The sequence below is a fragment of the Chironomus tepperi genome, unplaced genomic scaffold (genome assembly GCF_022539635.2).
Source record: "Chironomus tepperi strain 1889 unplaced genomic scaffold, CSIRO-AGI_Ctep_v1 contig_84, whole genome shotgun sequence".
In the NCBI taxonomy this organism is placed as follows: Eukaryota; Metazoa; Arthropoda; class Insecta; order Diptera; family Chironomidae; genus Chironomus; species Chironomus tepperi.
In genome coordinates this window covers 161,591-177,311 of record NW_027226206.1, presented here as the reverse complement: position 1 = coordinate 177,311, position 15,721 = coordinate 161,591, and the positions used below count along the sequence as shown (strand labels likewise).

Below are 15,721 nucleotides of genomic sequence, written 5' to 3'. Positions count from 1 at the left end.
TTATCATGTACGTTTTATGCACAATTAAACCTCAAATGAAATAATAAATTTCATTTTAATTCTACATTATTCGATTGGTTTAAAATTGGCTTATTTATTTATTAGCATGCAATTCTCTCCTACTAGAGATTGAACTTTAATGTGCGTTTTGTTGTGCATCAATAAATAAAGATATTTAATTGGAGATTATGGTGAATTACATAAAGATTCCATAAGATTAAGAAATTTAAATTTGAATATTTTTTGGGGGTCTTCGGTTTGAATAATTTAAATTTGATGAATTTCTGGTTCGTAATCGTGTTCTAAATAAAAAAATCTTGTCAAAAAGTAATTTTGACAAGATTTTGAGAAAATAAAACAATTATTCAAAGCGAGGACTCCCCGTCTATTTTCCAAGATACACACGAGTATTGACATGTATTTAGGAATTTTATGAATGATTCATGAGCGATTGAAGAGGTATTTTGGGATTGAAAGAATTTCAGTACTTTGATCTTTGACATAATCATTCAAATAATGAAATTTGTTGTTAATCTATCAATATATTGTAAATCCCCAAAAAACAAACTTAATAATAATGATGGAATATTATAAATAAAGTTTTACAAACACCTATAGTGAAATTATTCATTCATTCATTATTTCCTTCATTCATCTATTCATCAAATGTGGGCTTCCTCTCAAACAATTCAATTGACATTTCAATAGAAATTATCTTTAGGAATTTAATGAAATGTGTGTACGAATATAGATATATGTGCGGTGCGTATAAAATTAATCGAAAAACGACGTGGGGAGACTTTTATGATTAATTATTTTCCTATCTTAAATAGCTATATACATATACACTTTACTTGTTAAGAGACATTTCAATTTTGACCTTTATTCATACACAATAGACAAATAAATTTATAATTTTATTTAAATGTGAATAAATACGGGGGTCACGATGAATGTGAGGTGCTTCTTAGTATAGTCTTCATTTTAATTCTTAACGGGTTTTGTCATTTTAGTACAAAATTTGAAATTTGGAATCTGAAATTTCGTTATTTTAGTACACAATTTACAACCTTTTACAAAATCACAAATTTAAATACTTTCTGAGTATTTTACTAGCTCAGAATATGTTGAATATATAACTTTGAGTAGTATTCTAGCAAGAGATCGATAACATGATATGCAATTATGTTCTGTAAAGCTAAATTTCGAAAAACATAAATGTTTCAAATTGTAAACAAAGATTTGAATTTTGAACTTTTTTGAACTTTCGTATTAACGGACAAATTTTTTCCGAATGTGGTTAGACTTTTTGGTGAATTCTCCATTTCATCTCAAATCAAATCTCAAATCCATATTCAGTTTAAATTTGACACAATGCTTTAGCGTACTGTGAGTTTAATCATCTAAATGAACATGCTCCTTGTCAGTTGGGGGATCCCAGAGTGAGGCTGACTTGGTGCCAAAGCATATTTCAGGCATATTTCTCCAGACTGAATCCCACTTTTCTGGACCTCAATTCAATCTCTAAGATCCAGAAGTCCTAAATTCTGATGATCAATCCATATCTCTTAATTTACTTGATGTTAAGTAGATAGAGCATGGAAAGTCAATTAACTTATTAAAACATCTACTTAAAAGACCAAAGGATCATTTCCATAACAATTAAAAAAAAGTAAAAAAGTAATGAAATGCATCCCAATTTTCTTGTCAATGCCCAATTTGAATATATCCATCTCTTCATTCGAAAATACACTGAAAATTATTAAGCGTTAAAAGACACCTGTTTCAAATCGTCTTTAAGACATTAAAGAGCACTTTAGTGAAATGATGTTAACTAATGACCAGCATGTTATACAAATTAAATATTTTTTTTTATTCTTCACTTGAATCTATTCAAATAATAATAATAATATAATGTATAATGTAATAATGGAAAGGAAGAGGTCGATCTAAGTGAGTCAAGTGAGGTGCTTTTATAAAGGCCCGTCATTTGAAAACAATGTCCATTGTGCAATCAAATGAGTTTGGGTTAAAGCTTTTTTGCTGATAACAAATATATATATATGGGGAGGATGGATGGCCATAGATTTTAATTATTCTCACATATAACAAATCCAATGTACAAGTGTTTTCCATTTTCCATTGAAGAAAATTTAATTACGAATTTACAATAAACATGGTAATATGTATATATATAGCGCGCATATAGCGGTGAGCGTGTGTGCATCGAAAACTGTGTGCCTTTGGCTATACCCTTACAGATATTCAATGTTTCAATTATTTGTTCGACTTCCGTTTCCATTATTTGTTTCCCTTAGTTAGTTTTTTGAAAATTAAAAATATGAGAACCAAAAAGATGACTCATTATTTATCTCTTGAATATTATAGACTCCTTAAGTAGTTCTCAAGTATAAAAACATGTGTATCATTAACGTTTTAACATTTAACATTAGCTTATGGGTTCACAATTTGTGAATAGTTGAAGACGCTCGTGTTTTTTATAATTAAGACAAGTTTTTTTTTTTTTTTGAGATTTATTTAAATTAATTAGAGTCGCAAGTCTGATGAATTCTTGTTGCAGAAAAAAAAATACACAACATGAATTAAAAAGAAGAGGCAAAAATTTATATTAATAAACATTTTTTTAGCACATTTTTTGTTGTTAATCATCATGTATATTTGTTTAGGCAGGATTATAATTTTTAGGGCAATTAAATGAGTAATGTTGTGGTAAATTTGTTAATTTCGCGCAATATAAATCTCATCTTAATATGATTGGACTACATTTTGAGTAATTTATATTGTTTAATGAGAATTCAAATTGAAATTTGCGAAAAATTGCTACAATAAGCGGCAAATTGAAATTTTAACGGTTTTTTGACATTTTGAATTATAACGGTCAACTAGAATTTGAAATAACTCACCACTCAATGCTAATATTTTGCAAGCGAATTCAAATTGAATGAAATTGTCAAAAAATCTACATAAATCAAGTCAGTATCAATCCGTGAAGCATTCTACAAATGAAATCAATGTCAAATGAAGCTAATAATTAATGATAGAATTGTTAATTGTGGGTGAATTGAGATTAATTGACGAAAATAATCTGCTGAACAATCTGAATTGTGAATATTTAAATTTTCAACGGTATTTTTACTTTATTGAACATTAATATCTACTTTAAAATGCTTAAATAATTGATATTAGCTTGATTTTAGCGGATGTAAGTTTATTAAGATATTAGACCAAGAACTCATAGAGAGAAGCTGTTTATAGAGATATCATGGCATGTGGTATCGATAATTGGCAGACGGAAGCTAACTTTAAGAGACGTCAAAGGAAGACCATGGATCACAATTTATCTATAAAACCAGCGACGTAAGTAATAAATAAGAATTTTATTTGCGTAACGGTAATTTTTTATTTAAATCTAGGTTTTTTTTAGCATTGAGTGGTGAGTTATTTCAAAATATAGCTGAATTTATTGATTTTTTTGCAAATTTTTAGGCAATGAGTGGTGAGTTATTTCAAAATTTATCTAACCGTTACAATTCAAAATGTCAAAGAACCGTTAAAATTTCAAAATAATTTCCTGTATAAAATAATTCGTGCATTATTCATACAATGCAGAAGAAAAAAATCAAAGACCACACACAATTGTGTGCATTTCATGGATATTTTAAATAATGAAACAATACCATTATTTAGGTAAAATGTAATTCCATCATTGTTGTATATATTACGCGTGGCATTAATTTTGAAAGGTATGACAAATTCCAATTTTTCAATACACTTATGTGTTCCTTTTAAAAAATTCATGTCGCGATCATATCAAAAGAACTTTTTCAATTTTACCGCAAAAGAACTAAACACATTGTCGCGTCTTTTTTAACTTTTTTTTAAATGCGCCATGTTATCAGTCGATAATTTGGTGATTCTTTTAAGTGTGAAATGTTTTTCTTGTGAAACTGTTGTTTCCGTCGTTTAATATTTTTTTATTTTATTTTTGAAATAGCCTTTTATAAAATAATATTCGAGGAAAAAAGTAATTACACGTAAAATAAACATTTCGACACTGTGTTTCAATAGGAAATGAAAATAAATATAGCATTTTTGATTGAAAATCGTAGATATACATTTTTGTACCTACAAACGTGTTCCTTCTCGGGACAAATTTTCCTTCTCTACGATTCAACATTTTTCATCCCTCCAATCAGAAATTTTCCCCTTTTATGTTACAGCAAGAACTTACTCTCAATGCTGCTTTTTTTGTTGTGTTCTCTCTGCGACTATAAGGAAGCTTGAGATGTACTTCTCTCAATTGTACCTGCGTGTATCAAATCTGGCAATACGATCCCTTATCATCATCTTTCTCTCTCACTCTCTCGGTATACTCTCATTGTGGACTTTAAAAAATTATTAATAATATTACTAAAAATGTTTAACCAGGACATGACTATCAACTGCAAATAATATGAATTATGAAAATATATTTAAATAGTCGGGCACATAATCATTTTTCGGGAAAAAGCACACACAACATAATAAAATATTGGCCATTATTTTTGTTGTTCCTTTCTCCTTGCCTTGTGCATGTGCCGATTGTCGAGCTCTGCCTCATCGTATATATACATACTGGCAATATTCAGAACTTGAGAACATGTAGCATGGAGCAAAGTTTTTTTTTTTTGTTATTTTTTTTTCCTAGCGCAGCACAAGAGTTTGTCAGTGCTTTACTGAATATCCAACAAGTCATACATAAAAAAAAGTCGTGTATGTATTTTAGTGAGTTAATTCACATCAAGTTGTTTAATAAAACACTTGTCAACATAAAGGCTTACTATTATTCGTCTCTCACTGTATCATCACATACCAATAAAACTTAATCTCCTCGACTAGAGGAGGACAGCTGAATATATTTTTTTTTCTAGTGACATTGTGTGGGCTTTTAAGCTTTTCTTTTTTTGGATAGTTTTGTTCCATATCCATAACTATTGTTTTTTTTTTTGGTGGATGGGCATATCTAGGTACCCAATTTGTACCTTCAATTGATAAAAAAGTATTGATAAAGAATTGTTTAAATTGTGTGAATGAGAGCGGGACATCGAATGATATTATACAGAGATTGTGTATGGAACTGATCGTTGCCATAGAACGACGTTTCTTGTGTCATTTTACAAAAAAATAAATAAAAAAAAGTGAAACAAATTTTTTATAAAAATAAAAATAGACAAAAAAATAAGAAAAGGAAATGGATTAAAGCGAACAGCAACAGAATATTTTACATGTAGTATCGTATCATGTTTAACTGTCATTAACTAACTGAAAAAAAATCAGCAAAAAACATTATATAAATTAATTAAACACGAGTGTAAAATTGTGAATTAATAAAAATATAAAAAATATTAAGCTATGGCATGCATCAATGATGATTGGGAGCATCACGTTGTTGTGAATCCAATTTTACAGGACTTGCATTGTGGTGACGATGAATATTTTGCGACACAAGATGTGAGTACAGTCAGAATCATTTGAATTTTAGATTTTTAAACATATTGAAACAGAAGGGACAATAGCTTAATAAATCACTTTGTTTATTCTTTTTAACAACTTTTGCAGTGTTTTTGAATGTTTTTGCAATGTTTTCTGAAACAAAGTTTGAAATTTTTCATTACCGATAAATGGTTTGAATTACAAAAATCCGTTAAATGATGAAATTCATAAATTTGTTGTATGATCATTTAGAATTTTCTGGATCTTGTTTTTAAGGGTCAAGGAAGTGACTTAGAACTTACTGGATCTGGTTGTTAAGTCAGGGAATTGATTTAGACCTTAAAAGATCTTGTTTTTGGTCCAAAGAAGAGAATTGTAACTTACTGGATCTTGTTTTTAAGTTCGAAAAGTTACTTAAACCTTACTGGATCTTATTTTGTTGGTCTAGGAAGTGACTTGGACTTTATTGGATCTTGCTTTTAAGTTGAAAAGTGATTTGTTAGTCGAGGAAGTGATTAGAATCCTGCTGAATTTTAGAATTGATTCTCATTTGTTTATTAATCAATTACTGATCGCTGACACATAAATGCGCTGAAGATTCTCGATAAGAACGAGAACTTTTGTCATTTTTGTGTCTCTACCTTTAGTCAGTCACAAACAACACACAACAATTTCCATAATTTTCAGAAGTAACCACGTGTTACCAGAAAAAAAAACTTTACTTTATTTTGTGGCTGCTTTTTTTTCATTCCGTACTTCATTCGCATATTTACTGTTTCATTTATACAATACATTTACTTAGGAAACTGTTAAAAAAAAGTATGTAGAAGGGAGAAGATGAAAATGGAAATGAAAATGATGAGAATTTTTAATTTACCGTGTAGAATGTAATTAAAAGAAGACATGCAAAAAAAAAAAGGAACGAGAATTGTGACGATGATAATTTGTCGGTACGGAATGAAGCGCGGAGGAAGAAAAAAAAAAGTTTTCTCTCCTAATCACTTATGAACTCTTTCCTTTTTTCCGTTCTAATGTTGATGTCGTTTCTTTCTTTCTACGTTGAAGTAAAAAAATGTGATCTGGAATTGAGAAAAAAGTGCGTGTGAATTTGTTCTGATTTTTCTTGACTTCTTGTTAATTTTATATACAATATGATGATTTTGTCCTTTTACTTCATGTTCAAGCAAAACTTTATTTGCATGTCAAGGATAATCGACAATACCAATTTGATAATCCAGGTTGGTTTCTTAATTTCGAATGTCGGGTAATACTGCATCTACCTAGGTGAACACACGTCCGTCGGTTTTCAAAATTAGATCCTTTTAGATGGATTTTTAATGTGCAATTTAACTCTGATTCTTCTCTGCCCGAGTGGATACAAATACGGGATAACTAGTTAATGACAAGCTAATATGGCAAGAATAAACATGGAGCATGCTAAGGATTCTATTACGAACTGATGATCATTGTGATCTTTAGTAGTGTTTGGACATTTGCTGAAAGAAGCTAGAATTCAAAAGTTTCATTTTATTTATCTCAATAGCATTAAAAATCAATTGAGCGATGAAATGGCATTAGTGGCCTAAATGCTCTTCCATTGACCTTACGTGTCAAAGATCTTGGGTTTAATTTCAGGTCATGACTCTTTGTCGAAGCTCTCTTTCCATAACGAAAGATAAGGAGTTAATAATGTATCTTAAGATGGAATGCAGTATCTGACTGCAGCATGCCATTTCACTTATCAAACAATTCAAATTCTCAAAAAATTTAAAAATCTCTTTATAACGTTCATTTAAGATTTGAATATTATTCATTGACTGCAGCATGCCATTTCACTCAAAATATTATTTTGAGACAAAAGTTATCATTTTAAACAGAATTTTTACAACATGAAATCCCCTAATTCAAAAAATTTAAAAATCTCTTTATAACGTTCATTTAAGATTTGAATATTATTCATTGTTCATAGTTGAAAACCCCTTTTCATACAAAAGTTCAGTCAATTTTTGAACTCTGAAGAATAAACATCTCATTTATTTATAAACAATCCGTGCTGGATTAAAGAGGAAGTACTTTTTGAGTTTGTCAATTGTAAACCCCTTTTCATACAAAAGTTCAAACTTTGAAGAATTAACATCTCATTTATTTATAAATCCGTAAGGAAGGAATTTTCAAAACTACAAAAGATCTGAACATTTTCATCAAATCCAGACCACTTTACCTCATAAAAATTTCATAAATTTATACACTTTGCAAGTTTGTGTCATTAATTCACACCAGTACTCTCGTTTTTTTTTCGTTGTTTTGAAACAAGAAAAGAATGTGGATTAAAAGCACAATAAGTTCTAATATTTTTTCTCATTCTTATTTCATTTCGACTCACGTTACATGAAGTGATAATTAGGAGGGTAGCAAAGCAAAAAAAATTGTCAAAAAGGCGAATGAGAGATAAGACAAGAAACTTTTTATTTCTTACTTCTTGTACAGCACGCAGAAATTATTTATTGAATTTTATCATCATTTAAACATTTTATGAATTTTAAAACTACTCTAAATGATAAATTTTATATAATCTCATTTTCATCTCTCTCTTAACTACCCTCCATGTCTGCCTGAGTACTTTTCTCATATAATATAGAGAGTGAAATAACTTTTAATTAACTCATTAAAATGAAAGCAATCTTTCTTTTTGAGTATGTACGCAGTTTTGAAGAACACTCAGTGTCATAATACACTTTGTTCGGTCGTTTGGCTGCTCATTAAAAATCTCAAAAACTAGACATCGTAGAGTGCTTGGATTTGAAGCATTAGTTCCGTTTCATCAAGTTATTGGCTGTTAGGGCATTTTGAAATTTTAAAACGATCTCTAAATTTGATAATTAATGAATTTTTGATTTCAAGTACAAAACATAAACAACTTTTTGCCGGAAAATTTCCAAAATTATTGAAGTTCAAAAATTTGAATTTCAGAAAACCGTTATATAGTAAACTGTTTAATATTCATAAATTCCTTGTTTAATCTGTTTCTAGATGTTGTATTGGATTAGGAGGTGACATGTACAGGTTCTTACTTTTAGGTTTAGAAAGTAACCTGGTTCCTACTGGATCTTAGTTTTTAGGTCAAGGAAGTAACCTGGATCTAACTTTTTAGATCAATGAAGCGACCTGAATCTTACTGGATCTTAATTTGAAGGTCGAGGAAGTAACCAGGATTTTAATTTTTAGTTCCGATTCCCATTTGTTAGTTATTTAAATACAGATCGATGTGGCAAAAATGCGCTGAAATCACTCGATAGGGTCGATTACTTTTTTAATATTTTTTCCTTCTTCATTACCCCTACATCTCATATCCATGATTATCTCTCTCACTCACTTCTTTAATGGCATAATTTTATTTCATACTCAACTCTTTTTTTCCTACACAATTTTTTTTTCCTTCTCGATTCAAATGAAGTTTAAGTACATGAAATATTTTTTTTCTGTTCATCTCTTCCTTCACTTTCTCTCTCTCCTAATATTTCGAGGGTGTTTATTATGTGCCTTTTATCATGTCTAACATAATTTCCACACGCTGATCATGTATGAAAGTCGTTTAATTAGCATATAAATATACGCGCGAGATTTGAAACACATGGCACTAAGAGGCAATTTTAAGTGAGATTTCTTTTCATTTTTTTTTGTTGTGCCTTAAACCTTAAAAGTTTTAAAATCTTAAATTAAGAAATTTTTTTTGGTTGATTGAAAATTTTTCTTTTTTGGATGTTCTTGTGGTGACGCATTTTGAGTTGGTTTCTTTACTTGACATGGTTCATGTCCTCTATCTGATGTTGCATATACCCAGCTCTCTTCTTGACTACAATCTGTAAAGATCCAATATTAATATTATCATTGCTAACACTCACATTCCATGAATTTAATCGTCTACTCATTTACTTACTTTGATGGCCGTCTTACTTTAACTACTTCTTCCTACTTACTTCGAATTTGATCGTCCAAATAGCAATTTTTTAATGTACCTATGTCAGTAATTCTCGAAATTGTGTCTAAGTAATGATGACACGAGCAACACAACATGTTTGCTTAGTTAACTTTATGTCATCGTATTATTTCGTGCAACCTTTATTGGACTCTTACTTGCCGTACCGATCAAGTTTGATCCATGACCTCTTGGATACAGATAGGTAATAATCTGAAATTTTGTATGCTTATTGTGACACACCTGTGATCGTGTCACAACACAGTATTGCGTTGAGAAAGCAGTGAACTAGTGATCGATGGAATTTTTAAGAATAGAATTTGGAGAAATCCTGATGTTGCGTTCATTAACTCTTAAGGATATGATTCAATTCCATGGCTAATTAGATGTATCTTAATGAATTTAGATTAAAAAGTGATTAAGCAATCCGTGATAAAACTGCAAACCAATATAAACAAATTTAGAATTTAGGATGTGACCAAATATCGCAGTAATGAGCAATTCCGTTCCAAAAATGGAAGAATTTGAACAAAAATTAGAATTCAAAAATTGTCGAATCTTTTAAAATTGTTAAGAATAGTGCAAAATAACATCTTGTGAGAATGCATGTCCAATATTAAATAACTCCATCATTATTGCCATTACCTTAAATTTCCCGTTGGCTTTTTAATCCACAAAAAGAAAGTAAAATATTCAATTAAAAATTTCTAATTTCCTCAACCAGATAACCATAGTAGACAGAAAGTCAAACATATGTAGCACTGACAGCATCATTAGAAAAATAAGCGATAGCACAAGCAAGAAAAAAAAAAGAGTCAAGAAGTGTTAATGAAACAAAATGATCTCAATGTACTTGCTTTCTTCTTAATGATCTCTTTAAATGATTCCCAACGCTCATCTTAATTTCAGTTTAGTTATGTATCTACATATGGAGTAGATTTTTATGCTATATTTACACATATTGTGATGAAAATGCAGTCAAATTTTTCCTATAATAATTTTTCACAAATAATGCTGTACGGCATATTTAGGGAATGGTTGTTGTTTAATATGCGTAAAATGAAGGTTTAATGTTGTGTACCATAATTTATGTTCAATTTTTCGCATATTATAATAAAATAAAAATGGCATGTTTTAATTCAATATAATGTGGAAACAAACAAATAATTTTATTTCATAAAATTGTTTAATTGCCTCCTCCTTTTTTTTATATATATTTTATTTCCATTTAATTCGCATCTCCACTCGCGGCATATGAATTATATTGAGGGAGGCAGGCAAAAAAAAAAATACTTTTTTTTAATGCGAGTGGCTTATTATTTTAATTTTTAACCCGAAAAATGTGAAATGGAGTTAAATTTGCAATTTTATTCAGGCGGTAAATAGCAAAACAGGGATGCATTTAAATTACATTTGTGAATGCATAAAAAATTAATTAAATTTCTGGACCCTTCGGTAAAATTTTTTTATATATATATTATTGAATTTATTTATTTATACGAATATATTGCAGATATACCTATTTTTTTTCATTGTAAATTGGCTTTATTGCAGATTTAATTATTCGTCGTTTTTTATGTGCACTTTTTGCTCTCTTTACCCGAACGACACAAATGACAACAAAAGGGTCACACGACGAATTTATGTCTCTGTCACATATTGACGACAAATGTGGCTGTGATGGACAACATTGTCTCAATCACTGACATATTTATTAAGACTGAATGTCCATCGCTTCTGTGTGGTTACCACTTCGACGACAAATGTGTCTGTGACATACCACAGTGTCTTCTCTATCACAGATACATTTATTAAGACCGATTGTTCATCGTCTTTGTGTGGTTGCCATTATGACGACATATGTGCCTGTGACATACAACAGTGTCTTTGTCACATATACATTTATTAAGATTGAATGTCCTTTGTTTCGATGTGGTTGCCATGTTGACAATAAATGTATCTGTCACATACCACAGTATCTATGTCACGGATACGTTTATAAAGACCGAATGTCCATTGTCTTCTTGTGGTTGCTATTTAGACGACAAATGTGCCTGTGACGTACAACAGTGCCTATGTCACAGATACATTTATTAAGACTGAATTTCCATTGCCTCTTTGTGTTTATCGTTTTGACGACAAATGTGTCTGTGACAGACCACAGTGCTTGTGACGGACAACAGTGTCTTTGTCACAGATACATTTATTAAAGACAATTGCTAATCGTTTCTGTGGAGTTGCCATGTTGACGAAAAATGTGTCTGCGACATACCACAGTGTCTTTGTCACAGATACATTTATTAAGACTAAATGTCCATCGTCTCCGTGTGGTTGTCATATTGACGGATCACGGAGCCAAATCAGCAACATGCTTAGAGCTTGGACGTTATCATGACAAACTCTACTTCATTTGTATCGCTCGGATTTACCTCCTCCGTCCACTTATTTTCAATTTCACAATAATTGAGTTCAGTTCAATGAACAATGAAATGACAAAAATAAAAATATTGCATTTTTTTGTATATTTATTCTTCATTCTACATAAAAATAATATTTTTTTTTTTATTCAATATTTAATAATAAAAGAAATAACATCGAATTGATAAATGGATAGCCTAGTATACTGTAAACCACTGAAAGTACACGTGGTTTCATAATTGGCAATTGGCATAGTTGAAACGATGCAATGTTTTGTGGATGCGAAAGTTGGTTAAGAGCATATGGTTGAAAAGTGATAAATATTTGTTTATACTACTCTATTGCTGCCTGCTCCTCTATCCTCCATCCGCTGATGAATGCCATAACACTTATGTCGACAAGATAAAGGTTTAATAGTTTTATATGATATGGTTAAAGTATGTCGTATTGGATTTAACGTCCTCACACCACAAAACTCTTTAATTTATGTTGTTATACACGATGCTATGCTCTTAAGATGAACAAATGCTTCTATTTAAATATTATTATTATTATTTTGATGTAAAAAAAAAAATATTCAATTAATCATCTATCCAACTGATATTTAATCAAAATGTATATATGGTCAATAAAAATAAAGTCTTGACAAGTAATATACATTTCGATAAAAATAATATCTGAATGATTTGGCTGTTTTTCAATTTTGTTTTACTGCTATTGAGTGGAGCGGGGAGAAGCGAGCGCGCGAGACGAGAAAGAAGGAAAATCGAAAAAAGTTATGCGTGTATAATATTATAAATGTTTTCTTTGAGTATATTGTAATTTTATTATCCTCAAAAGGCAAAATTGAGAAACCAATAATATTTTTTTTTATATTGTATTTTTATTGTTATTGCGTTAATATAACGATGATATTTCCTTTCGATACATCGTGTGTAGATGTATTTTACGTTTAAAGCGTTTTGGAATGAATTTTTCATACAATTCTCAACATTTTTTGTATTTTTTTTTTTTTGGTGAACGAACCGCATTTATCACTGATGCAACAATGTATGTTAAATTTTATTTTGGCTTTATGACTGATCTGTTGATCTTTAGAGAGCTGCTTTATAGTACATTATGTAGATTGATGAAAGAAAATCTGTCAATGTGACTAAATAAGCCATTCAAATGATGAGATATCAAATGTATACAGTAAATGACTTACTTGAGCAGCACAATACAGCGTACTCCATTTTTCGGACGACTTTGCGTCTTACTGATATTACGATAACGAATTGACGACTTAGAGAAAACGTTAAATTATTTAACAGAAAGAAGGGTCTGTAGCCTTACGCGAACTTTAAGATACAGCCCAAAAATGCAGGCCTATGTACCTAAAATGCTGACCTGTGTGCCTAAAATGCAGAAAATGCAGGCTTGTTGTTCTTGACCGAATCCTAAAATAATGAGGACCTTACACATTCAAAGTTCAAAAATTGAACCAGATTTTCAAAATTTAACGGTTTTGTGATCAAGTATTTTTTATAAACATATTTCAAAATTTATTGTAACGGTTCAATTGTTTTTTAATATTTTTGTGAGTTTCACTAATTCTCATTGTTTAATATCAACTTTTACATTATAATAATCAATCCACCAGCATGTTAAACTATATCCATACATACCTATTTTGGTAAAATTTTGATAAATATTTCAAAATTCTTCATGACTTATCAACTAACTTTTCGCAAAATCTATATGATCACATTGCAACTCGTTAGTGAGTTGTATAACATAGTTTGAGTACCACTGTCATAAACTGTCAAATTGATAATTCAGACAGATGGTAAAGTTGATTGTTAATTTAAATTTTCTGCAAACTTAAATCATCTGTAGAGTATTTTCCAGAAAAGCACAACATGTTTACTACGGCACCGCTACGTCGTCGTATTAACGTTAAGACGAGAAGTTGTCTTCATAAAGTTACGGCTGATTTTGACTAATTTTTGTGCCATTTTGTTTAATTATTTGCTGTCTTAAAAACATTCAGTTTTATGAAATCGAGTCGATGTTGTCTCAATAAATCATAAATCTACTTCTTTCATGTACCATAACAATTACAAACACCAAATCGATTTGATTCTATACAGCAATTTAAACGTCACAAACACCTTTGAAACACCGTATCGGTGACTTTCATACCAATTTTCTTAAAACAGTTCTCTCTTTTTTTGTATATTTTTTTACGTTTATTTCATTCAAAAAAAAAAAAAACCAAATTTTCGTCTGGGGAAAGGAAATTTTTTTCAACTGTGATTTTATTGCCGGCCGTAATTTCCCAAAGAACGTGTCTCATAAAACGATTAAGAAACCTTTATTTCCCTTATAAATTCCCATAGCAATGGACAGGAAGGTAAATCTGAGATCTCTTCTTTTCGATTCGCTTTATATTATAGTTCATACACATATATTTTATTTTATTTTTATTTTTTTTTTCGTATTTGTTTTCTCATGTGCACTCGATGCCTTGCTTGGCGCTTGGCGCCTCCAATTATATAGCAGCATTATAAATAATTCGAAATTCTTCTTGCCTTCTTGCATTTTTTTTTTTCTGGATACAATTTTTAATTTATTTATTTCGTTATTTTTATTAACATCATTTCACTTCTTTACTTGCGTTCCCTCTTATTCCTTCCTTCAATGCTCCAATCATCGGAACCACGTTTTCCCAGTTCGCGTTTAGTGTGCAACAGATTTTTCGTGATTAAACTCTGGAAGCGTCTTGAAATTTTTTTTTAATAAAAATAAATTTATTAATGGGAAAAAAGTAAATTGCATTTAAGAAACGACGTGGAAAGCCATGGCATGAAGCCTTTAACTTCTTCTTTCTTCATTTTATTTATATTTATTTATTGTGAATAAATTGCATTGGCATAGCCGATGTGGAATGTATGTCTCGCACATAAGGCTATATTGAATTAATGAAACAGATTTTTTTATATCCATTTAGGTCTCTTTATCAATTAAGCTGTTTTCATTTCACTCTTAACGATTGGCATTTAGAGTTCAAAAGTGCAAATAAATAAATATATTTATCCATTTCCATATATATATTTATGTTCATGTCCCACAGAGAATTACAGTAATTGTAACACTTGGCGATTTTCAATATTTAAGTGGCTTCGTTCCATTAGATGGTTATTTATCCGAAAAAATATATATGCTGTGCATATGAGTACGCATTTCATTATACTCTATACCCTCTATTTTGCCTCATTTTCAACCACTTTAAATGCATCACACCAGGATTCTGATTGATTTTTATTTAGAGGGTTGCTGTTTTGCTATTGCAGCACTAAACAGTGCATTTGAAAGCATATTTATGACTTCTTGCCAGCGGTGCGACAGAGTCGACATTATATTGAGAACAGACGGTTTGTGGTTGATTGTTAGTAGTCTAAGGATTGTATTAGATTCTATGAAGTAGAGTTTGAAGTCGACTAGGAGTTAAGTCAACTTAACTGGACTTTTCTATACAAAATCCAAGTCGACTTCGAACTTCATGCATATAAAATCCTTTAAAGTTGATAACATTTGTAGAACATTGGTCCAAAAACTTCAGATTTTGAAATTTTAAATTCCATTCAAAGTAATTGTAATATGTAAAACTAATAATAAAACAATCCTAGAAGTCATAAGACCAGTAAAGAGTTTTAAATTTCCTTCAAAAAATGATTTGGTGGTTTTTAAACGAAATTGATTTAACCGTTAATTTATCAAATTTCAGTACTTTTATTATCATAACAAATTGTGCAAATTGTACAATACTAAATGATAATGTTCAATATGAGA

At 30.1% G+C, this 15,721-nt stretch overlaps 1 protein-coding gene across 2 annotated transcripts in view; it reads left to right on the top strand.

Moving 5' to 3' along the window:
- Nucleotides 1-5,366: 5,366 nt before the first annotated feature.
- ara (araucan) overlaps nt 5,367-15,721 on the top strand; it is a 105,865-nt gene continuing 95,510 nt past the window's right edge. For both annotated transcript variants that reach the window (XR_011543955.1, XM_070634018.1), the window contains exon 1: nt 5,367-5,511. Coding sequence is in view for 1 of the 2 variants with exons in the window: in XM_070634018.1 (XP_070490119.1) it covers nt 5,413-5,511 (99 nt within the window). In the remaining variant the exon portion in view is untranslated. The remainder of the gene's footprint in view (nt 5,512-15,721) is intronic.